Here is a 24,267-nt window from a genome sequence, read left to right as displayed (position 1 = left end):
AATTTTTGCGGTCGTATTAAAAATCAGACGAGGAACCCAAAAGTTTGATTTATATACAAAAACAACAAACAAACAAATATGATAAACAGCAACAAACACAAGCCACAAATAACATTGAAAAGTAAGCATGTGTCACCCAATATATTAGCATATATAAAAGAAAAAAAATCATAAAATGAACTGATTGATACAAAAAATTTGAGAAGAAAAGAAACATACGACTACCAGCATTTTCAGAGGTCACCAGTTGGTGACAAAATTTAACAAATATTAGGTCAGTTAAAGATACGAAGCAATAATTCCTTGATGATCATTTCTGATGTCTCCCATTTTTATAGGCCCTTTCATGACAGATGTACTATGGTTTACTTAAGTCTGTGATTATATTCATATTTGAACATATCTGTTTGACGCAATATTTACACGCTTTTTTTTTCTACAGATCCATTTTAATTGCTTCTGATAAAATGCCTTCTCAATATTCTTTTTTATTCTTACAACAAGGAGAAGGGGCAATAAGGATCTTATTTGGTCCCAAAATTACTGCAAATTTAAAAGTTATCATACATATTTTTAAATTACTAAAAAGTATCTCGGGTAGAAGGTATTCAGAAAAACAAAATAACTTTGGACATTGAACAAGTTACCATGGCAACAAATCATGCCTTAATTTGCATATTTTGTAAAATTTTGTAATTTTCCTTGTTTTTCAAATTTTTAAGTATATTTTCGATTGGAAAAGTATGTGCGCACCCAAGAAACAACTTTATATTTGGTGAGATTTTGTCAATAGTAATAATAAAGCTTCAGTTAAATTATTTTGTTGTTTCTTGGCTGCGCACGATGTTTCCACAACAGAAATAAAGATACAAAACTGCATAAATTCTGAATTTTCATCGTTTTTGTGAAAACAGTACATATTATGACGTAATTGTGACGTCATCACATAAGAATCTTAATGTGTTTCATTTATATTTCTTGACCCTATGCATTTCTAAAGATTATGTGCCAATTTGAAAAAGTTATCAAACATTTTATTTTCTTGGGCCAAAACCAGGCCTTAATGCCCCCTACTCCTTTCAATATACACAATTAGCACGATAAGTGTGCATCATGTTCTATTAATAAGCTGTTTATTTGAATCTTATTTGTGATTGGAAGCATATTTTTGGATTTTTTTTGCTATAATTTTTAAAACTTCTAGCAAAGGAAAGATAATAAACACATATAAAACAAAATGATATCAAAAAGTGGTTTCAAGAGGTAGGATGAGAATTGGAATTTTCTTTTTGTGGCTGTACAATTAAAATTAAACTGTATCTTGCTTATCCATGGTGAAAACATAATGTTACAACAACACTTGTACATTATAGCATTGTGTGAAAAGCTTATAAAATACAAATAGCCATGTGTTAACCTGTATCCGGTTGATTCAATGATTTTTTTTTATAAGAAACAACCATGACTGTGCATGTTTTTACCTTTATTCTCCCGTTTCAATGCTTTTGTATGAAATAGCCTTATGTCAACCTGTATACCCGGTTGATTCAATGATTTTTTTTTTAGAAACAACCATGACTGTGCATGTTTTTACCTTTATTCTCCCGTTCAATGCTTTTGTATGAAATAGCCTTATGTCAACCTGTATACCCGGTTGCAATGATTTAGTAAAAAATAGTGCTCTGTAAATTCCTTTCCATGATTTTTATAGGAGATAGTCGGTGTCAAACTGTATCCTCCTGCTTCAATGACTTTTATAAGAATAATCCATATGTAAACATATATATCCTGTTTAAGTGAAAAGAAAAAAAAAACCACTATATGATATCCGCCTATATCCCTCTGTTTCAACAATATTCATAACAAAAAAGCGTTGTGTCCGCTTGCAGGAATGATGACCTTGTGTCAACTGTTTCAAGGATGTTTATTTTAGCACCGTATTTCCGTTTTAACATTTAATTAGAAGGATTAAATATGTGTCAACCTGTATACCACTGTTTCAATGATTTTTTGATAAGTAATAGCTATGTGACAATCTTTTTACCTCTGTTTTCAATGATTTAAAAAAAATGGAGTTATTTGTAAATAGTCTATATCAACTTATTAGTCCTTTGACAATCCTAACAAACTGTATATAACTTAAAGAACCACAGACAATGTATATAGATTGTTTCTCAGAACCACAGACAGTACTTACGAACTGTATTTAAGAACCACGTTCATAATTTACAAACTGTATCCACAAACCATGTATACAGATTGTATCTAAGAACCAAACAATGTATACGGACTATATCTAAGAACCACATATAATTTTACAGACTGTATCTAAGAACTACAGACAATATTTGCAGACTGTATCCATGAACTACAGACAATGTATACGGACTGTATCTAAGAACCACATACAATATATACTGACTGTATCTTAGAACCACTGACAATGTATACAGTCTGTATCTAAGACCCACAGACAATACTAACAGACTGTATGTAAGAACCACTGACAATGCATGAAAAATGTATCTAAGAACTAGACATTACTTAAACACTGTATCTAAGAACCACATATAATGTATACATACTGTATATATTAAAGAACCAGACATTACTTTCAGACTGCATCTGAGAACCACCGACAATGCATACAGACTGCTGTATCTAAGAACCACGGACCATGCATACAGACTATCTAAGAACCACATACCGTGTATACAGACTGTATCTAAGAACCAGACATTTCTTACAGACAACGAAAACTGACGACAGACAATGTATACAGACTGTATCTTATCCCACAGACAATGCATACAGACTGTATAAAAGAACCACAGACAATGCATACAGGCTGTATAAAAGACAATGAATACCAGGGTTACCAGTGGGTCAAATATTTCGCCAACTCATTTACAAACAAAATAAATTTCAATTTGCAGCTTATATAATTAGTTGTCTCATGTGCATTAACCTCACATCTTTCATGTTCTATATTTCATTTAAATAGACTAATAGTTTATTTATCTGTTTGTATAGGTACACCAGTCCAGTAGCCAGTACTTCGATAGTGGCATGAAAATATGGATTTTGTGCTATAATTACAATTTGCTGTAATATTACTTTGGAAACTATTTCAAATTAAGGAATATATATCCCTCATGCAAAATTCTGATTCATTGCCCGGCCTTGGCTACACCTTTTTGGTGATTTCTGGGTTTATAGCTTTTCATTTTTTTTAATGATCTTGGATTTTCAAATATTTTGGCCTCGAACATTACGTATACTCAAGAGACATTGATTGTCGATATGCGCATCTGGTGCAAACAAATTGGTACCGTTTATGCTATTACTACCACTGGGTCGATGCCTTTGTGTAACAAAAAATATTCATACAATCTAATTCCAGTGATTGTTTTCAGTTTTCACAAAAGGAAGGTGTGATTTTGAGCACTTAGTTAAAAAACACAAGTTTCTAAAAGTATGACTTGGATATATCAACTGCCATCATGATAACAATTAATAAGTATTTTTTTCTAAAAATTATTTCAATGGTTATTAATAAAATACATCTTCCAAAATATTCGATATTAAACATATTCATGAGCTTGCAGTTTTAAGCTTTTAAACCAGGAGTTCCAAGTGGTGAAGTTGAAATCATCCCTTCGAAAATTTTATGGACGCCATCATCAGTTGGTTTGACATTATGTAATACCTGTTCACAAATGGCTATAGTCATAACCACAATCTGGTCCTCTGTTCCCCGACTGTGATGTACCAATTTAGACTTATCACTGGTTTTGCACTTACACGAGCAACACGATGGGAGCCACCTGTGGTGCAGGATCTCCTTGCCCTTCCGGAGCACATGATATTACTTTTGATATTTGATGGGGTTTGTGTTGCTCAGACTTTATATGTTGTGTTTTGTATACTTTTGTTTGTCTTTTGGTGGTTTTTTCGTTTTCTTTTTATGCGTTTGATTATTCCTTTGGTATCTTTCGCCTGAATACTTAATATATTATTAATGATATAAAATTATAGTGATTTTTTCTTTCTTCATTTTATTCACATAGTTATAACAAAGTCATTGTATTTATTAATAATTTGTACTTAAATTAAACTTGATTATTCTGCCTGTAATGGGCGTATTTGATTGACAATACAATATTGAACTTGAAGTTCTATAGCAACTGAGTACATCCGTCATGATATAGACTTGCTAACAAAAACAAGGTTAGATGCTAACAAAAGATACTATCAGTATATCCGGATCGATATGTAAATCGATGTATCCCAATATGTATTAAGGTATGTGAAGTTAGCAGCCGGTTCGTTATTTGATATTCGGTATTCAATATCCAACCGGCTGCTATCAGTCGGTTGGATATTCAAAATTAAGTTGAAATCATAAAAAAATACTTAATAACATTAAAAGCATGATTTTCATAGTTAAGAAGACTGATAAGATACGTAGAAAATTGTTTCATGACCTCTTCAAGCTGTCGTAAATTCTCGTTGTTCTCGAATATAAACCCTTTTCTAACTTACATTTGCCTTTATGTAATATAGTTTGTTGTCAATAAAAAACTTTAAAGATGTACCTATATACATGATATTTCTTAAAAGAAAAAGAAAAAACCGATAACTTTAGAAAACATTTAGGAATATATAAATAGAAATATTTATGGAAAGCCCAAAAAGAAATATATAGTGAAAACCTACCTGAGACCACTTAAATGAAGGTGAGACACCCCTGGTCTTTCAATGTCCATAAAATTTAATGAAATCATAGACTCTGTATATATAAAGGTTGTATTAGAAGGATTTCCCAGAATAATGTCAGATTCGATATCTATGGAGTGCTTATATTGTCACTTTTCATCTAAAAATGATCAAAATTGTAGGACAATGGGCATAGGGGAATAGTGAGAGCCCCCTGATCTCCCAATCTTTCTAATATTAGGCAGACAGTTAGTGAATAGGTAGATACAAACGAGACTAAAAGGAATTTGGGTGCACTTCGGTTGCAGCCGGTTGGATATTGAATATCGAATATCGAATAACGAACCGGCTGTTAACTTCACATCCATTATGTATTACTTTAAACAACAAAAATCAAAACACATTTAGAATGTAAAATATTTAAACTACGATAATATTCAATGCCTTTCAGTTGCGCAAAATACTCCTACTGTGTGGTTATAATCCTTTCATGCACTTTAAGTCGATTGACTCATAAGAAAATTTCATTTTTCAGAGCGATTAAATATTTCGATGGATTTTTTTAAAGCAACATATCTTATAAATACGTAAGCTATCGTGTTTCATTTCAAATGCATAATACTAGATATAAGATTACATCCACTATCATTTTCTGGACAGTTTGCACTTAAACGTTTATAAAAATTTAAGCCACAGAAATGTTTAAAAATATTAAAACAGTTATTTTCTTCTACATAATAGAACATTTCTTTACAGTTTCAACAACTGCTTTTGCAGCTCCTTTTACTCCAGTCCATATTTGGGAAAATGCATCTTCTTCCTTTTCGATCCCTTTTCTAGAGTTATCACGTAAAGCGGCTGCTTCCTGTTGTCTCCTATAGCTTTCTTCCACATCCCGCACTTTTCGTTCGTTTTCCCTTCTCAAATCCTCTATCTGTTGTTCTCGTCTGCGCTCGTTGTCCTCCATTTGTTTCTGTAGTTGCGTTATTCGGTCTTCGTTTGCTTTATTGGTTTGCATTTGTAGTTGCTCTGCTTGTTTCCTTTCCATTTCATGTAGCTTTCTTTCTAGCCTTTCTTCTTGTTCTTTATTTCGGGTTTCTTCTTGTTGCTTACAATCTTTCAACTCATTTTTCAACGCATTTATCTGGTCTCTTGTCTCTGCTTCCCGAGATTCTGCTATCTGTTTGTCAGTTTCGATCTTCTTGATCTCATCGGCAAGCTTTTCTTTTTCCTCATTCGCCAATGCAAACTTTTCATCAAATTCCATTTGAAGATGGCGATGAAGAGTTTCCACCTTTCGTCGTTCCTCTTCCTTCAATTTTCTCTTTACTTCATCTTCACGTCTTCGCAGTGTTTTTTCTGCTTCCTCATACATTTCATTTGTGTAGCAAAAACCACCATGTTTGCCTACAACCTCGTCCACGCAGCCTATCAAATTTTTAACTTGCTGCTCTTGACTGTAACCAGAAAGTTTATTGTTAAAAGGGATATAGCGGTGGTCACAAAGTTTGAGGATTGCCTGAAGTGACTGGGGACAATGTTTAACATATTCCCTTATGTCTAAATTATCATCTTTAAGATCGTCTGCTCTTGTAAAAACAACCATGAGGTAATTGTACATACCAATTCCAAAATGATCAACAAAATGTTTAACCGTATCTTGTTCTTCCTTTGTAAATCGACCAACGTTGACCGTTAGTAGAATAGCATGTGGTCCCGGCGCAGTCATCCCAATACATTTTACTATTTCCTTTGTAACTTGCTCATTTGTCATCCCTGTATCATATAGTCCTGGAGTATCCACAACCACTATTTTGCGGTCGAATCTGGTGTTCATTCCAAGCTTGCATTTGTTTGTAATAGAGGCTCCGCATACTTTAGATTCAAATTCACGTCTGCCTAAGATTGTATTTCCGGTGGCGCTTTTACCTGTCCCCGTTTTGCCAATTATTACAATTCGCAATTCAGTTGTGTCTACCACACCACTTAACTTTGGTCTCTTTGTTGCATCTAAAATAAAGGGTAGTCTTATATACGTTGATCTTTAAACATTGTGATCTATTTCAATGAACCAATTCGACAAACCTGCGATGCACATACATGCACAATTTGTTGCCGCGTTCATTTTGATAGCAAAATATCAATATATTAATGGCATACCTTTACGATTCGCAGGCTTAAATGATAAGTGTGTTACATATTATATGGTTTCTTTCATTTGATTAAGAACTGAGATAACAACTGTTTATTGAATGTTTGCAGCAGGCTTCAGTTCAAGATTATAAACATGATATCTTTTTTGCCATTTTGTTTTACTAATATGAGTTTGGTTATGGATCTATAGACATGTTTCAAGAAGATAAAAAAAAAACAAAAACACAACATTAAATTAGAAGTCTGAAACCTTTGATGTTTACGACCAACGTTAAATGTTTTAAACACGGGTTATAATTGCTTTAACAGCTTATGTTATACAATATGTAGTTTCATAACCAACCATATTTACACAGTTCTTCGGCAAATATTGAAAACCAACGTTTGTATGATTGTGTATTATGTCCAATAAAAGACCCTAGGGGTTAGGGTATTAACATTGCGAATTACCTCTGTTCAAATAATCAGGGATATTTACTGGTCCTGTAGCACTAGCGTCACGTGAACTGCTACATATCCCGCATAGCTGATCTTGTCCTTTGTTATTGTACGTACATACAAGACAGCTCCATTCTAAAATTCATTTAAAGATACAGTTACTTTGATTTTCATTTCACACCGTACTTTCTCTAGATATGTTCAAATTTCTGTTATCTCATTTAAAGTAGCACTACACATGCTACAGTCTGGCTTTTCTGACTGAAACAAACAGTTTTAAAAGATAAAATACTCCAAAATTACTCAATGGATTCTAAAAATCTTTTACTCATTGAAAAGCTGAAATATTACCCTTTTAAAATCTATAGATAGGTAAACGTTTTGGTATGATCAATAACTCATTAACTGTAAAAAAAATGATATTCCAACTTGAATAAGAATACCATATTCATGTTAAATGGTATTAAACATTTGTTTTCTTTCCTCTTACGGATCTTACACACGCTACAAAATCGTGTCTCATATTTTGTTTATATATGCCACCAGTGAGTGAACAGAGGCGACAAATAACAAAGGAACATTCAAACTTATAACTCGAAAATTAACCGACAACGCTATGTCTAAAAAAGAAAAAAGACTAGCAGACAAACAATAGTACACAAAACATAACATAGAAAACTAAAGAATGAGCAACACGAGCCCCTACAAAAACTGGGGATGATCTCAGTTGCCCTGGAAGGTGAGCAGATCCTGCTTAAAAGGTGGCACCCGTCGTGTTGCTCATGTTAATATAAGTATTAACCCGGAAATAAGTTTAATTCGGTAGGTCAGAAATTGTAGTTACGACATTAGGAACATATACGCTATCATCTGTAAAACGGATTCCATAACGATCAACCAAACTCGTGGTGGCGTCCGTAAAACTTACAAATGGATGATTTCAACTTCACCAATTGGGGTTCTTGCTTTTAAAAGCTTCCTTGTGACATCAATCCTCTACCAAGGAAACCATGATAGGAAATACAAGCCCAGGAATATCGTATCAACTGGGATATATATATTACGTATGCAGGCGCTTCTAGAATGTTGCTACATAGAAATGGAACATTCACAATTGGGAAGCTGTCTTTCGTCGTAAAGTTTTGTTTCAAATCGACCCTCATTGTCAATTTTGAGATGTAAGTCAAGATATGAGGCAGACTTAACTGTATCTGTTATTTCCTTTATCTTAATTTCGATGGGATAGATTAGTTCAACATAGTCACCAAAATTTGTATTAGTTAGTGAGAGAACATCATCTATATAGCGGAAAGAAAAAAGTTAAAGAATACGTATACTGCTGACGTATTGTCTTTTTTACAAGAAGTTCCTGTACGAAGTCAGCCTCAAATGAATGAAGGAACAAGTCAACTAGAAGAGGGGCACACTTTTTTCCCATGGTAATGCCGATTGTGTGTTGCAAAACACGTCCTACAAACGTAACAAATATTTTGTCAGGCAAGAAATCAAGCATCTTGATAACGCCAGTTTCAGAGATTTTGTTTGAATCAGAGTAATGTTTAACAAAGTAGGATTTATCCCTCCATAAGACAAGATATGTGTATCTACCTTGGCAACTATCTTTTTATGAACCAAAGCAGGATCAACTTTTTCAATTAAAATCTTTTAGTTTGGAATTGGGAATACGTGTGTAATTATGGTAGCTTCTTTATTTTGTTTATATTTTAATTGTAAAATAAAGATGTAAATTATGTTAATATTAAATAAAAACTTCAAAACATATTGTCTAATATAAACTTTTATTACACTGAAACGTTTCCATACATTATTCATTATTACTTGGATTTGATTGGTTAGTTTAAAGTTTTTCTGCTTAGTTTCGAGGTTCTTTGTTATGAGTTAGAAGGACTAAAGGAGTCAAAATGGACGGATGTATATGTCCAGTAGCTATTGAAGTGTTTGAGAATTTATAGAGAGTAGTTATGATTGAATGTATTTACAGACTTGATTTTGACGTGAGTTTTCTTTATCTACTTCTTTATTAATATTTCTAATATATTTTCATAGATTGAATGATTTTTGGTATGAAAGGTTATTTTTCTCTATGATTCCGAAAAGTATTATCGCTACATAAAATGCATATATTATACACTTATTTTATTATATAAAGTACTGCTAGTCATTCGTTAGAGCTATATGTAAATCACTTTAGAAAGCACACACATTCCGATCGATACTTTGAGGTGTATTCGATAAGACTTTTTTATGAGTAGATTCAAGGTTCATGTGGACCCTTTGGCTAAAATGGCCGTATTTTCACCTCAAAATTTACTCTGAGTACAGACAAACCTGCCCATCTGTAAAAAATTTCAGGCATAGCATGCCCTAGATAAATAAATTTCAAATGTTTTATGTTTTAGAAAAATAAAAACTTACCAGGATTTTGCAGTGCACTTTTTTCATTCCTCCAAAAGGTGCCCAAATAAACTAAGTTGGGAAACAGGTTTTAGAACTTCCCCACAGGTAATAATTTAAGTGAGCGGTATTGATTGACATGGACAATAGATGGACAATAGATACCTGACAATAGTTGGTGATTTAACTGTGTACCTGAGTTGACCATATCAAGGGAAACTCAACTGATTGTTAATTTTATCATCTGCAGGACGAAAAAAAGTGCAAGGCAAAATACAGTTAAGTTATGAATTTTCTAAATCATACGATGCATTTGAATTCTATTTATCTAGGGCATGCTATGCCTTAAAACTTCTCCAGATGCACAGGTTTGTCTATACTCAGAGTAAATGTTGAGGTGAAAATACAGCCAATTTAGCCATAGGGTCCACATGAACCTTAAATACCACCGTGTATTACTTGTGTGAATTAGTCCGTACACAATAACATTGTTGATTGATTATAAATAGAAAACATAAACAAAATTAAAGCTGTACGTTTCTGCACATATTTAAAGTTTTGTCCGAGTTATGTTTTATTTTATACACAAGGACATTATTTATATTGTATGTTTTATAATTAGGTCTATGTTTAAATACGGTTTCATGAAAATCCGTTATTTAACAATGTAATTTTGGTTTACATAATTTGTAAGCTGCTATATAGATATCACTGTGTGATATACCAGTATGTATGTTTGAATTGGTTTGTGCCACGGCAGTAACTACCTTGCTCCACAATTTGGTAAGGATTAGTAATGTGTTATTAGAATTATAATTTATTTTGTTTAAAAAGGTTGAATTATCTATGGAGTATGTTAAGCACATAGTTTTGATAAAGAGTTATTTCCCTTGATTTTGAATGCTTTTAATAGTTGTTTAATTTATCAATGTTGTTAATCTGAACCACTGAATACATGTATTATATGTAAAGACATTAATACTATGATCTGATGATTGAACATAATATTTGATCTCATTATGTTCATAACTTAACTGTATTTTTGAAGTGCAATGTTTTGTATAATACCATTATATGCAATGACAGAATATTATACTTAATATGTGTATTACTAAGTTATTGTTTTATCTGTAAAATTAGTATAACTTTATCAATGTTAATACAGGGTGTTTTACGTTACTTATTAATTATTATCCAGAACCCTATCAAAGTGACTTTAGTCGTATATAAAGCCCAAAAGTCAGCTATTACATAATGTGTAAAAAAGTCAAATGTTTTAATACTATTGCTAGATGAGAGATTCACATATTGATTAAACTGCTGGGTGTCCTACCTCATTTCACCTCCCATCTTTGGAGACCTATAAATTATGAATTAGAAGAAAAATTCAAATTGACCAAAAACTGGGACACGGGTTTGTCGAAATTACTCCCTTTAATTACACAATTTTTTTGACCTGACATATGTGATCTGTAGTGTAATAATAAGATATTGACAAAGCTCCTTCCCAATCCAAACAGTCTACGATAAGAGAATATTAAAAGAGTGCCCAGCTGTATATAACCAATATCAATATCTAACATAGTGACATGTATGTACCTCCATACTTATATAAACTACTGTAGATTGCAATGCAATAATGTTTAAATAAGACCGCATACTTTATCTTGTGGTCAGAGATTAACAGCAGGACTGTTGGTATCAATGGAGGACTAAACGATTAGCTTCTTCCATGTGCACGTATATAGATAATATTTACCATGTGCTGTTATTAACATACTTTGACATAACCTTGACCTATAATGGTTTACTCGTATAAATTGTTACTTGGATTGAGAGTTGTCTCATTGGCACTCATACCACATCTTCCTATATCTATTTGATTATTATTTGACTCCCTTTAAGGACATGATAATGGCTCTAGAATGTTTTCAAAATGTTTAGATGGATAAATATTTAAATATAATGTGATGAAAACATCTTAAAATATTACTAAAAAGTACTACTACTATAAGTGAGACCGATCAACTTTTCAGATAACGATAGTCGACTATATAAAGTAATAAAGAAAGCAAACCAACAATATACAATTATGTTGCCAGTAAGTGTCTAACTATAAGAAGATATGGTATCAGTGCCAATGACACAACGCCCCATCCAAGTCACAATTTGTAAAAGTAAACCATGATAGGTCAAAGTTCGGCCTTTAACACGCAGCCTTGGCTCACATCGAACATTAATCACACAAGAGAATATAATTGTTAACAAATATGGCATAACATACCACTGGAAGCAGTATTCTGTAGATATGGTGACCAAGTGTCTGCAGATGATGGTTTTGTGTTCAAACAAACCTCACATGAACGATTAGATGCATTATTTACTAAAGTACAAACACTGCATTCCCATTCACTACAAGATAATAAGGTAAAATACATTCAGTAGTTTGACTTGCACAAGACATTGTCATTGATTGTTTTTTCTCACCTTCTGTCTTAACTCTTGGGCATATATCGTAGTCTTTGACAACAGGCATTCTATGTAAGATAATTTTAATCGATGTGCATGCTCAAACAGACTTAATTCCATTCCAAATCATGCTCTCAGATATGTGTTAGGAAAGATCTTAGGTCTCCATCGATAAGGAGGCTCCTACCTTATATACACGCCATCGAGTTACATTGATATTAACAACCATTTACGAACTTGTCTTTTGGTTTCTCTTAAATGCATTTTAAACAGTTATATAATAATATATGCATAAACACAACCAGACTTTGACGTGCTGTAATCATCTGAATGCCACTGTGATAAAGACACTATTCGATGTCATTAGTTTTTGACTTTTTTATTTTTTAACAAATAAACGATAGTTTGTAGATCATTTATTATTAATCAGCAAAAAGAGATAAATAAATTCTTATTTGGATTATTATTGCCGAAACAATCAAATAATCAAAGAAAGCAAAATAAATCCTTACCTTTCCATGTTGGTGTATTTATCAAATGATCATTTTAATGTGTGTGTGCATGTATATATACAATATACGAAGTATGATTTATTGATAGTAAATGGAAAACCAATGTGTCATATATCTATTTTTAGATTGATACAAGGAAATTTTCTTTTTTGCAAATTTAAGTCACTGTATGTCTTCAATAGAATTATGCATGCGACGTTAATATCTTCTAGCTATAGTATAATTAACATTCATTTATATCAACATGATCAAATCTGATAATACTGTTTTAATAATATTTATATTATTGTGCTATTTAAAGATCCTTAAAGTATCCCAAAAGAATTATGGTTTGAACTAAAATTAGACCTTTGGAATGTTTGAAAATTTTATTTTTAGAATACGTTTTCTTCCTGGATTCAGTATTGATTTAGGAAGTTGAAAATAAAAACCCACAATAATGTGATGTTAAATTATCGATTTGCATTGATGTGGTCAGCGACTTCTTAAATGGAAGACCAAGGTGCTTTTGGGTTCGACATATGTAGCCGTGACGAAACTGGAGAACAGCATATCGAAGAGACAGGTATATATATATAAAAATATATTGTTAGAGAATAACAGAAATGAAATAATAATTTTATTGTCCCAGATTAAGGCCCATTGATGGCCAGTATGAGATTCACAAACACAAACAATTCACTATGATTTCGTTAAACATTTTCCCATTGAGATTTCAAGATTCTAAATCAAATGCTATATACGTGATCGCAATCTTACTTTGACATGTTGGATATATGGTATCTATGGTAACATATATAAAAATGATTGATAGGAATACCCCTTTGATTTTCAAGTAACTTTTTGTTAGATCAATTTCATATTTCTAAATATAGATATGTGTTAGAAAATATTACTGTCTTAATTTATATGGGAAAAGTGTGTGAACTTTTAACACACTGTGACTTGGATGGAGATTTGTCTAATTGGTACTCATACCACATCTTCTTATATGTATTAAGAATGTTTTCAACTTAAATGACCATAGTGAAGATAACCCATGGCTTAAAAATAAAAAAAATAAGACGAAATCGTTTTGCTATTTATACAGGATGGACGTGCGAATCATGTACATTTTTGAACCAGTGTGATAGCAGATACTGTCAGGCCTGTTATGGAATCAGAATGTCAAATAATCATGATGATAATATGGATGCTGAACCTTCTTATGATGATGAAATTCTCGGTGAGTACTTTTTACGAATAAGAAAAAGTTTTATTCATGCCGAGCATAGCATAAGTCATCCTTACATGGCCTTAATGTATCTAATATGTGCCTCGGAAATAAAAAAAAGCAAATTTCACGTATTAAAAGTAGCTAAGCATGACAAGGTTAGAATATTTTTACTTGTTATAATATAAAATTAAGAATGGAAACGGGGAATGCATCAAAGAGACAACAACCCGACCAAAGAACAGACAACAGTCCACGGCCACCGATGGGTATTCGACAGAGCAAGCAAATACAAAACCTGGAGCGGCTTCAGCTGTCCATTTAATAATAATGTATACTATAGTTCAGCGAAAATGGACATTATAAACTCCAAAACATATAAATGAACTGAAAAAAAAAAACATACTAGACTTACAAAGACCAGAGCTTCCTGATCACTTGGGACAGTCGCAAACATTCGGTTGGGTTAAACATGATTTGTGAGATATCAACCCTCCCCCTACTTGTTTGGATGCAGCGTTTGTGTATAATAGTATTTAGGATTGCAAAATGATAGGCACAGCAGAATAACAAATTTGAATTTTGTATAATCATGTTATTACAAAACACCTATTGATTATTTTTTTTGTTATTTTACTGCGGAAAACCAAATAAATAGTTGTGAAAAACTTCACAAAAATCGTATGTCTTTTCATATTTTGAAGTATGGTCATATTGTGACCGTAAATGCAAATGGTAATGACCATACATGGTGAGATGGAGTTCAAACAAGTATTCAGTTTGCATTTATGATAGGTTAATGTTATAAAACATAATGAAAACCTGTCCAATGGTGCGCACTTCGATGTGACACAATGATAAAAATATAATATGTTCAATATCAATACGAAGATGTGGTATGAGTGCCAATGAGATAACTCTTGTTTTGAGAAAAGGAAGAAGTCAATGCAAAGCAAAGCGCTTCTATTTGTAAAACACAGTCTATTCACAAAAGCACAAATAAATGTTTAATTTCATTAAGCAAGCAATTAAACAGGTCAAATCTTGCTGTCTTACAATATTAGATGTAAATATAAGAATCAACATTTAAATTTAACATTTTTTTCTTTTCTTTAAGTTTGGAAATGTGATGAATGTCGACATACAAATTATGTCGCCGACAAGTACTGTGACATGTGCAGTGAGTTGTGCCATGATGATATACCAATCACTACATTGTCGCAGTTAACACGGCGTTACAAGTCAGCAAAAACAGGTAATATAAAAAAGAAGATGTGGTATGATTGCCAATGAGACAACTCTCCACAAGAGACCAAATGACACAGAAATTATCAACTATAGGTCACCGTACGGCCTTCAACAATGAGCAAAGCCCATACCACACAGTCAGCTATAAAAGGCCCCAAAATGACAATGTAAAACAATTCAAACGAGAAAACTAACGGCCGAATTTATGTACAAAAAATGAACAAAAAACAAATATGTAACACATAAACAAACGACAACCACTGAATTAGAGGCTCCTGATTTGGGACAGGCACATACATACAGAATGTGGCGGGGTTAATAGATATAGGAAGATGTGGTGTGAGTGCCAATGAGACAACTTTCCATACAAATAACAATTTAAAAAGTAAACCATTATAGGTTAAAGTACGGCCTTCAACACGGAGCCTTGGCTCACACCGAACAACAAGCTATAAAGGGCCCCAAAATTACTAGTGTAAAACCATTCAAACGGGAAAACCAACGGTCTAATCTATATAAACAAAACGAGAAACGAGAAACACGTATATATTACATAAACAAACGACAACTACTGTACATCAGATTCCTGACTTAGGACAGGTGCAAACATTTGCAGCGGGATTAAACGTTTTAATGGATCCAAACCTTCTCCCTTTTTCCTGAAACAATAGCATAACATCACAACAAAGAAAAACATACAATAAAATATCAATTGGCAGACTTAACTCAATTAAAAAACCTATGATTAAACAATGAACGAATAAATTTGATCTGCGATATCTGAATACAAATGCACAGTTAATTAAATATTAGAGACAAACATTCATGACCAAAAAGCCAACAAACAAATTCAAACACAGGTCATGACTGAGAAATATTTAACCAATCAATGTTCACTTTAGAAAAAACCGTTTTTTTTATAATCTTGAAGTTTATACAAATGTTGTAAGAATAAGTGAAAAATTGAAGATATTACAAATAATCAAAGCTGGTGTACAGACAAGATCCATATAAATAAAAAATAACAAAAAAGCATTATAAACATTATCAACAGGTCGAATTAACAAGAAAATAAGATTTAAGAGTACTCGCAGTTACTGACAGCTAGTTAAAAGCCAAAACCAATTAATAATAAAAAATCATGCATCAGAGACTAAAATCGACTAAAACACATCACAGGGATTTAGTATTTTAACGTCATGTAAGCGGGATCCAAACCCTCCCCCTAACCTGGGACAGTGGTGTAACAGTACAACATAAGAGTGAACTATAAAAATCAGTTGAAAGTGGCTTAACTCATTAGATGGATAAAAATACAAATACTACAAATACAAGTGGACCTTTATTTTAATGTATAAATCATGCAGATAAATAGCTGTTTGCCAGCATGATCACTTCCCTAAATGAGGTCGGTTTAGATTTCGATGTCTGCGGCGTTTCTTTTAAAACTAATGACGGATGACAATTGATTGTTGAGAGTGTCATTTTATTCACAGTTTACCAGGACGGTAACGCGAACAAGCTCTACTGTATGTGATGAATTTAACACAAACTTTTATAGTATATTGTCATTTTGATGTTAATGATACCAGTAGAAAGTCAATTAAGGTCAATTCTGATTCGTTTTTTTTTATAATAAATGAAATATTTCGCCACTGGAACAAACTATCATAGAACCAACGCTTCATTGATTTTCAAAGTAGGTTAGAGTTTTGTTCCGTTATTGTGTGGAATTAATACCTTTTGGTTCTTTTTTGTCAGACTTGAGACATTTTGTCGCGATAACGAGACAACGCGATCATACATTATTTTGTTGGTGACGTCGGTGTAAGCGATGTCAACAGCTATATTCAGGCTTGAAAATATAGTTTTTCCGATGTTTACCATATTTTACTGATAAACGGACTTAAGGTTGTGTAGGTGTTTAACATAAAGATACACTTCAGACATCAATAAATTTTTAAAAATGTCATGGAATTCTATGAAAAATAGCAAAAGCCTTTTAATGATAAAGAGGTAATTTCTGCATGAATCCAAATTTTGAACATATATTTTTCATTGTCATATTTTACTGAAAAGTGGGCTTTGTTGTTCTTTGCAACTAATTTTAACACAAGTCTGTGGATAAATTTTCAAACATCTGTCAATTTTTCAAAACTCCAAGAAAGTTTTAAAAACTTGAAGCTTCTTCAACAACAAGACATAGAATCTGCAAAAACATATCGATTAAAATATTATTTTGGTTCTACACAAAAATAGAAATAGATTTTGACTGTAGCATCGGCAATTTCAGACGAGACACAGGTGTCCGTGAAACCCTTTATGATAAAAACAAAATAAAATCTTGTATTGAAAAGACCCAAGATTTCTGATTAATCTTTGATCATCATTAATTACTATTATTCTTATTTATATAAGATTTGTGAAAAAAGGATTTAAAAAGAAGGAGAATATACAAAGATCACCATGCAAAAACAAAGCGGTCATAAGATATGCTCCTGGATAACACAAAAAAATGAAAGCAAGACTGAGAAAACGGGCCTTAACAAAAGATCGCTCTCAGATAGACAGAATAGGTTAGCAGTCCCTGCTCGGCTAGTGACACTCGTCGTGATTCTACAATCCGTGATTTAGTCATAATATAAGAAAAATTGCCCTATCGAACGTTAATTGTCTTTTATCTTATCAGCAGACATAAACAAGTTCAGAAATTATGGGCATTCACATATGTTACCCTAATACATAGCCAAATATGATCATTTTGTAATAAATACAGTTTTTTTAATGATAAATGATAAATAAGACCTTTGTCAATTAACAGACGGTGAAAGCAAACGAAAAATTTATCCAACCGAAAAAGTTGCCTTCTAAGGCATCAGAATTGGAGTTTCTAATGCTAATGTCATTGTCCATACATGAACAACACCCCTTTGTTTTAAGTGTATGTGTCAAAAATATAAATAAGGCTGCGTATTTGAAATTGTATCTCTAAAAATATTATGGATTGGTGGGATTGGTATTGTAAGTACAGTGGCAAACATTATTAAATAAACGAGAACTTGTTGATGTGATAGATTATGCACCCTGCTTTACTTGATTATCCTTGAGTTAGTTCAAAAATTATCGGCTTCATTGAGACATGTTACTACACCCGACCAGTCCTTACACTTACTTCGAAATGCTGCATTATTATTCGAGAAGTATACATATAAACTTCAAGACGTAACTTTGACCCGGTTATCTTATGGTTATAGACAATACATAAACCGATACACATTTATTTTATATTAAGCAGAGTAAACAGTAATTGTAAATAATTCAAAATTTTGTTGTTAAAATCATAACATTACATTCTGAATATGACTTGGCTGTTGTCTGTTTATGCCCATCTTCATATGACACATCGGATGTAGAATACAACGCATTATCGAAGAAGCACAAAATATGTATAATTTGTGATACGTCTTTGAACGACAAATGTTGAAAAAGATTGAAAAGGAGAAAGAAGATACAAAAGAAGCAAACCCCACTATGCTCGAAAGATAACAACTAAACATAACAATCTCTCCAAAACAACATAAAGCAGATAGATCACCAAGGCAAACTCAGATTCACCGAAAAGGTAATCAGTTCACGATCTAGTGGTCATTGGCAAGTAAAATTCCACTTATTTATTACGTTCATGGATATACATTCAACGTAGTTAAGACATTTTTGTTATTTTAAACGCTGTTACATGAATTCAGATTACTTTTTCAGATTGCAAGTGGGCCGAGAAAAATTCTCCCTTTGCAAATATGGAAGAAGATGCTGAAAGACGAATCTTGCTCATAGGTAAAACTGGGTCTGGTAAAAGTGCAACTGGTAATAATATTCTAAATACAAATGTCTTCCATTCTGCTGTTTCTGGTGAGTCTGTCACTGAGAAATGCCAGGTATCACAAGCAACAAGATTTGGAAGAATGATAACAGTAGTAGATACCCCAGGACTCTTTGATACTCGATTAACTAATGGAAATATCTCAAATGAATTAGTAAAATGTACAGAAATGATTTTACCCGGGCCACATGCTGTTGTACTTGTTACTAGGATAGGAAGATTCACTAAGGAAGAACAAGATACTGTTCAATATTTTGTCGATCATTTTGGAGAGGGCGTATTTAGATATATGATTATTCTTTTTACAAGAAAAGATGATCTTGTTAAAGATAATATCTCCCTCGACCAGTTTATAGTTGATTCAACTCCTGAGCTGAAATCGTTACTGCATAAATGTAATAACCGCTACATATCCTTTGATAACAAATCAGACAATGCATCGAAAGAAAAACAATGTACAGAGTTAATTCTCTTGATTAATGACATGCTACTGGAAAATGATGGACATTTCTTTACCAACGAAATGCTGATGGAAGCAGAAAGTAGTTTACAAATAAGGTTAATGCAAACAGCTGAAGTAGAAGAGGAAAAGCAAAACGAGGAAATAAATAAAATAAAACGCAAAGAAAGGAGGAAGATAAGAAAGGAATTAGACAGTAAAATTATAGAAACAGACGAGCTTTACTGTCTTAAGCTGACAAACGAATGGGAGACTGAGGACCAGAATTTTAATACAAGGAATTTAGAAAGAGAAAAGGAACGTCTTGAGAATGAACTGAAAGAAGCTAAACAAAAATTGAACAAATAAATTTGTTCGTGTACAGATTATACTTTATACGAGAAACTGTGTTTGAAAGAAAACGACTGCATGTTATAGAATGTGAGTTAACACAAAATCTTGCCAATACGGTACACATTTGTGAAGTGTTTTTACATTTTTATGACAACACAACAACGGCGTGTTAACATGTTCCACATTTGTACTTGCTGGTATTAATATAATCAATCTTTACATAACATTTGTTTTTGTACTGTACCTTCATAAAGAAAAATCCTCACTCTGAAAGTTAAATAAAATGATAATTTATACACAGCAGAGTACCGATATGGCACCGATCTCATATTTTATTTTTTAGAAATTAGGAGTAAAAAAATGTTCAAGGCATCTATTTCTTAAAGAAAAGTATGCCTTGCCAAATAAGATTTATTTTTAATATACGGGAAAATAAACAAACCATAAGTTATGCAATTGTTACAAATTCGACTTACGCAAAGATTTATTTTAGGTAATTCTCAGTACAGAACATTGTGTCGTTCGGAAGTCAGTTTAATAAGGTTGTCTATAGTTCAGGTTGGATTAAAAATTTAAGTCAAACTATAATTATTAAGGATAGATCTATTAATAACCAGAAAATGAACATTGTTTCTGGATCCTACTAAAAGTAGGTGATAAACCGAACAATAGGTGCAATATGTGTAAGGAAATCGACATGACGTCCTGTTATACAACTTTATCAATGATTGATTGTTCATGCCGAGATATGTGCGTGAAGCTAAGTCTACACATGTTCCATGAAACATGCAAATAAAGCAGATTTCTCAGAATTTGCAATTTTGGTTGTCGATTTCAATATACCTACATATAATGAATAATTAAGTCTTTCAGATAACTTGTTATTTTAAGATGTTATCATAACCTTCGTGGTTATTACAAAAATCATATGTTACAGATATACAAGTATGTAACATGACTGGTTGTCATATAGCTACCTATTTACCTCGATTCCGACTTAAATTAAAACAATGTATAATGTATAAAAAAACAAAAAAATGAATAATGTATAAAAAAAAAAAAAAAAAAAAAAACTGACTGTAGTTTTTACAAGAAAAGGTTTTATTCGCAAATAACAATGCAACCCAACGACATAAATTAAAAAAATAAAAAAAAAAAACAGCTGGTGTCGGGCATCCATTTTTCAGCAATAAACAGGTTTGCATACAAAATAATAAACTTTATATAGTATGGTATCTAAAATTTGTAAATATATTAAACAAATGATACCAAATATTTACCATCAAACTAATTTCGGCGTATTTTTAACTGAAGCATAAACTTCAAGACATAAAATAAAACCAGCAATGAGTTATCGGAATTTTTATAGGGACAAGCATATAATGATAAATTCAATAGTGTTTTGTTTTAATTCAAGACCCTCACAGTATTTGTTTGTTATGACGGATTCGACAACTGGCTATGAATTTTGTTATGTTATGTGAATTAACAGTGGGAGAAAAAGTGCTATTTAGTTGATGTAATTATCTCCTAATTGCGTTTTAACTCAGGTCCTTGTACTTAACATAAACATACATGAATACTTGGGAATATGCTCCCAGGTTTACACAATTTCTCCATGCATACACCATCTAGACTACTAGCAATCCTGTCTATGCTTTCACCCGAAAGGATAATGTTACATTGCAATCTTTGCAAGTTCTTTGAAATTTCAATTTTCATCAATTTATTTTCTATTTATTTTGGTCTAAAGTTTCAATTCACATTAAATAAATAAAATGTCTTTTCACTACATCAATATTTATAATGAAGCTTCGCAACAAACAATTAGAAAAGTCGAAATATGTTTATTTCAGTCTGGTAGTTACAATGCAGATTGCAATCTCTTAGTTTCACCCCCTTTATTTCAAGCAATAAGATGATTCGCGCACATATTGTTTTTACACTTAATTTTTCAGATTCTTAAGAATTTGTTTATTAAATCTTATATGGACCACATACAATGTTTAAATAGGAAGAAATGCTTAAAAGCTGTTTTTTCGCAGATGGCGGTATTTTGGGCAACTTAATGCGTTGTTATGATTTGCTGTTTGATTAGAAGTAAGCATAATTTTAGGGAATTTTATGATGTCAAAAGCTTCTTTGATATTCATTACAGGGTTTTACTTAGTTTTAATTGATTAGCATTTGCACCAGAAAGACAAATTTGGGTTTTCACACATTTTGTTAACTTTTACTCGAATTTCAGGAAACATGTGCTCTCTGTCAAAAACACGCTTTAAATATTAAAAAATGCATTTGAATAATGACTGTTAATCTTTATGCTTTTGTTTGCATATGTGAATTTAGTATATAAAAGTCATATTATGCAATCAGGCTGAAATCTTAGAAAATATGCACTTATTCGTCCTTGGCCTTTGATCTTGATTTGACGGAAATTGCACCGTACGATTTTTTTACGACCGGGCAAAACAGATAGTACAGATGGGTAGCTTTCAAATGATATATAATTTAGCCGTGTGTTAGGTAGGTGCATTAAAAATTTAATTTTATGGTTAAAGTCACTCGCCTAATAGTGATGCATACTTTTGGTAATCTACATAAAATACATTTATTTTGAGATAAAATTGAGAATGGAAATGGGGAATGTGCCAAAGAGACAACAACCCGACCATAGAAAAACACATCAGCAGAAGGTCACCAAGAGGTCTTCAATGTAGCGAGAAATTCCCGCACCCGGAGGCGTCCTTCAACTGGCCCCTAAACAAATATATACTAGTTCAGTGATAATGAACGCCACACTAATTTCCAAATTGTACACAAGAAACTAAAATTAAAATAATGCACATACCTTCGTTAAAATTACCTGCTCAAAATAAATTTACTTTGTAGTTTAGAAAATGCTGTAATTTATAAAACAATATAAATTTATTTTGTGACGATGATATTTTTGTGGTTACGACTTGCTTTAATAAATTTATTAGATGATTTAGAAAAAACGGTTGTAATGAGCTGTGAAAATAAAATTATTTGAGGTTGTGATATGTTCATGATAATAATAAGCTCAAAATATTTTTTTTTAGATAAACATATACATATAGAATTTCCGTGTGTTTGTCGTTAAGCCATCACATAATATTTTTATAGTCTGATTCTACTCAAAATAAATGTATAACTATAGGTAAATCATAGGATTATTGGAATGTTCCTCTTTTTTTAGACTCGGTTCATAGTACTTAATACTAATTTTCAATTTCCAGTACTACATCTAGCCTATATAGGGTAGGAAAATAAATATGCGCAAAGTCTGTAAATCTTTTAAACAGTTGATATAAGAAACAACACAACGGACTTAAATTATTCTTTTATTTGGATTTGCATGTTCTATATTTAATCAAAGTCTGAAACAAGGACAACAATACGAGCACTTGAATAAGGTACATTTTATCCTACACAGGTGAATTATTATTCCAGTAAATCGAATTTTTTTCGTTAAAATGTTCATATATGCGACAGTTTCTGTAACATAACATTTAAAAAAAAGTATAAATACAAGCTGTGATAATTGTGTAAATAATTACAATAATCTGATAATTATTTACTGATAAAAGAGGGACGAAAGATACCAAAGGGACAGTCAAACTCATAAATCTAAAACAAACTGACAACGCCATGGCTAAAAATGAAAAAGACAAACAGAAAAACAATAGCAAACATGACATAACATAGAAAACTAAAGAATAAACAACACGAACCCCACTAAAAACTAGGGGTGATCTCAGGTGCTCCGGAAGGTTAGCAGATCCTGCTCCACATGTGGCACCCGTCGTGTTGCTTATGTGATTACAAAATTTTAATCCGGTAAATAGTCTAATTCGGTAGGTCACATTCATGAAAGGGAAGAGAATTGTAGTTACGTCGTAAGGAACATATCCGATATCATTTTTGAAACGGTTATTCCATAACGGTCAACCAACTCGTGATGGCGTCCGTAAAATTTACGAAGGGATGCTTTCAACTTCACCATTTGGAACTCTAATAGCTTCCTTGTGAGCAGCAATCCTCTATCAAGAAAATCATGATAGGAAATGCAAGCACGGGAATATCGTATCAATTGGGAAATAAATACCCCGTATGCAGGTGCTGCTGGAATGTTGCTACTTAGAAATGGAAAGTTCACAATTGGAAAGCTGAAATCATCTCTTTGTCGTAAAGTTTTGTTTTCAACCGACCCTCATTGTCAATTTCTAGATGTAAGTCAAGATATGAAGCCGACTTAACTGTATCTGTAGTATCCTTTATCTCTAGTTCGATGGGATAGATGCGTTCCACATAGTCACCAAATTTTGAATTGTTTAGTGAAAGAACATCATCTATATAGCGGAAAGTAGAGTTAAAGGATATTGCTAACTTATTATCTTTCTTC

The 24,267-nt window shown here is 32.3% G+C and overlaps 2 protein-coding genes across 2 annotated transcripts; one reads left to right on the top strand and one right to left on the bottom strand.

The window, feature by feature from the left end:
• Nucleotides 1-4,092: 4,092 nt before the first annotated feature.
• On the bottom strand, nucleotides 4,093-12,794 carry LOC139481606 (GTPase IMAP family member 4-like). The gene is made up of 4 exons (XM_071265042.1): nucleotides 12,708-12,794; nucleotides 12,011-12,138; nucleotides 7,324-7,446; nucleotides 4,093-6,729 (listed from the first exon to the last, which is right to left on the bottom strand). The coding sequence occupies exons 1-4, from the start codon at nucleotides 12,713-12,715 to the stop codon at nucleotides 5,450-5,452; spliced, it is 1,539 nt and encodes a 512-aa protein (XP_071121143.1). The 5' UTR covers nucleotides 12,716-12,794; the 3' UTR covers nucleotides 4,093-5,449.
• A 77-nt stretch (nucleotides 12,795-12,871) lies between these two features.
• Nucleotides 12,872-20,139, top strand: LOC139481621 (GTPase IMAP family member 9-like). The gene is made up of 4 exons (XM_071265057.1): nucleotides 12,872-13,272; nucleotides 13,798-13,932; nucleotides 15,038-15,175; nucleotides 18,928-20,139. Exons 1-4 carry the CDS (start codon nucleotides 13,197-13,199, stop codon nucleotides 19,854-19,856), a joined length of 1,278 nt encoding a protein of 425 aa, XP_071121158.1. The 5' UTR covers nucleotides 12,872-13,196; the 3' UTR covers nucleotides 19,857-20,139.
• The last annotated feature ends 4,128 nt before the right edge of the window (nucleotides 20,140-24,267 follow it).

This window comes from Mytilus edulis, chromosome 7 (genome assembly GCF_963676685.1).
Source record: "Mytilus edulis chromosome 7, xbMytEdul2.2, whole genome shotgun sequence".
In the NCBI taxonomy this organism is placed as follows: Eukaryota; Metazoa; Mollusca; class Bivalvia; order Mytilida; family Mytilidae; genus Mytilus; species Mytilus edulis.
Note: the sequence above shows the minus strand (reverse complement) of the source record. Positions and strands in the feature narration are given on the sequence as shown.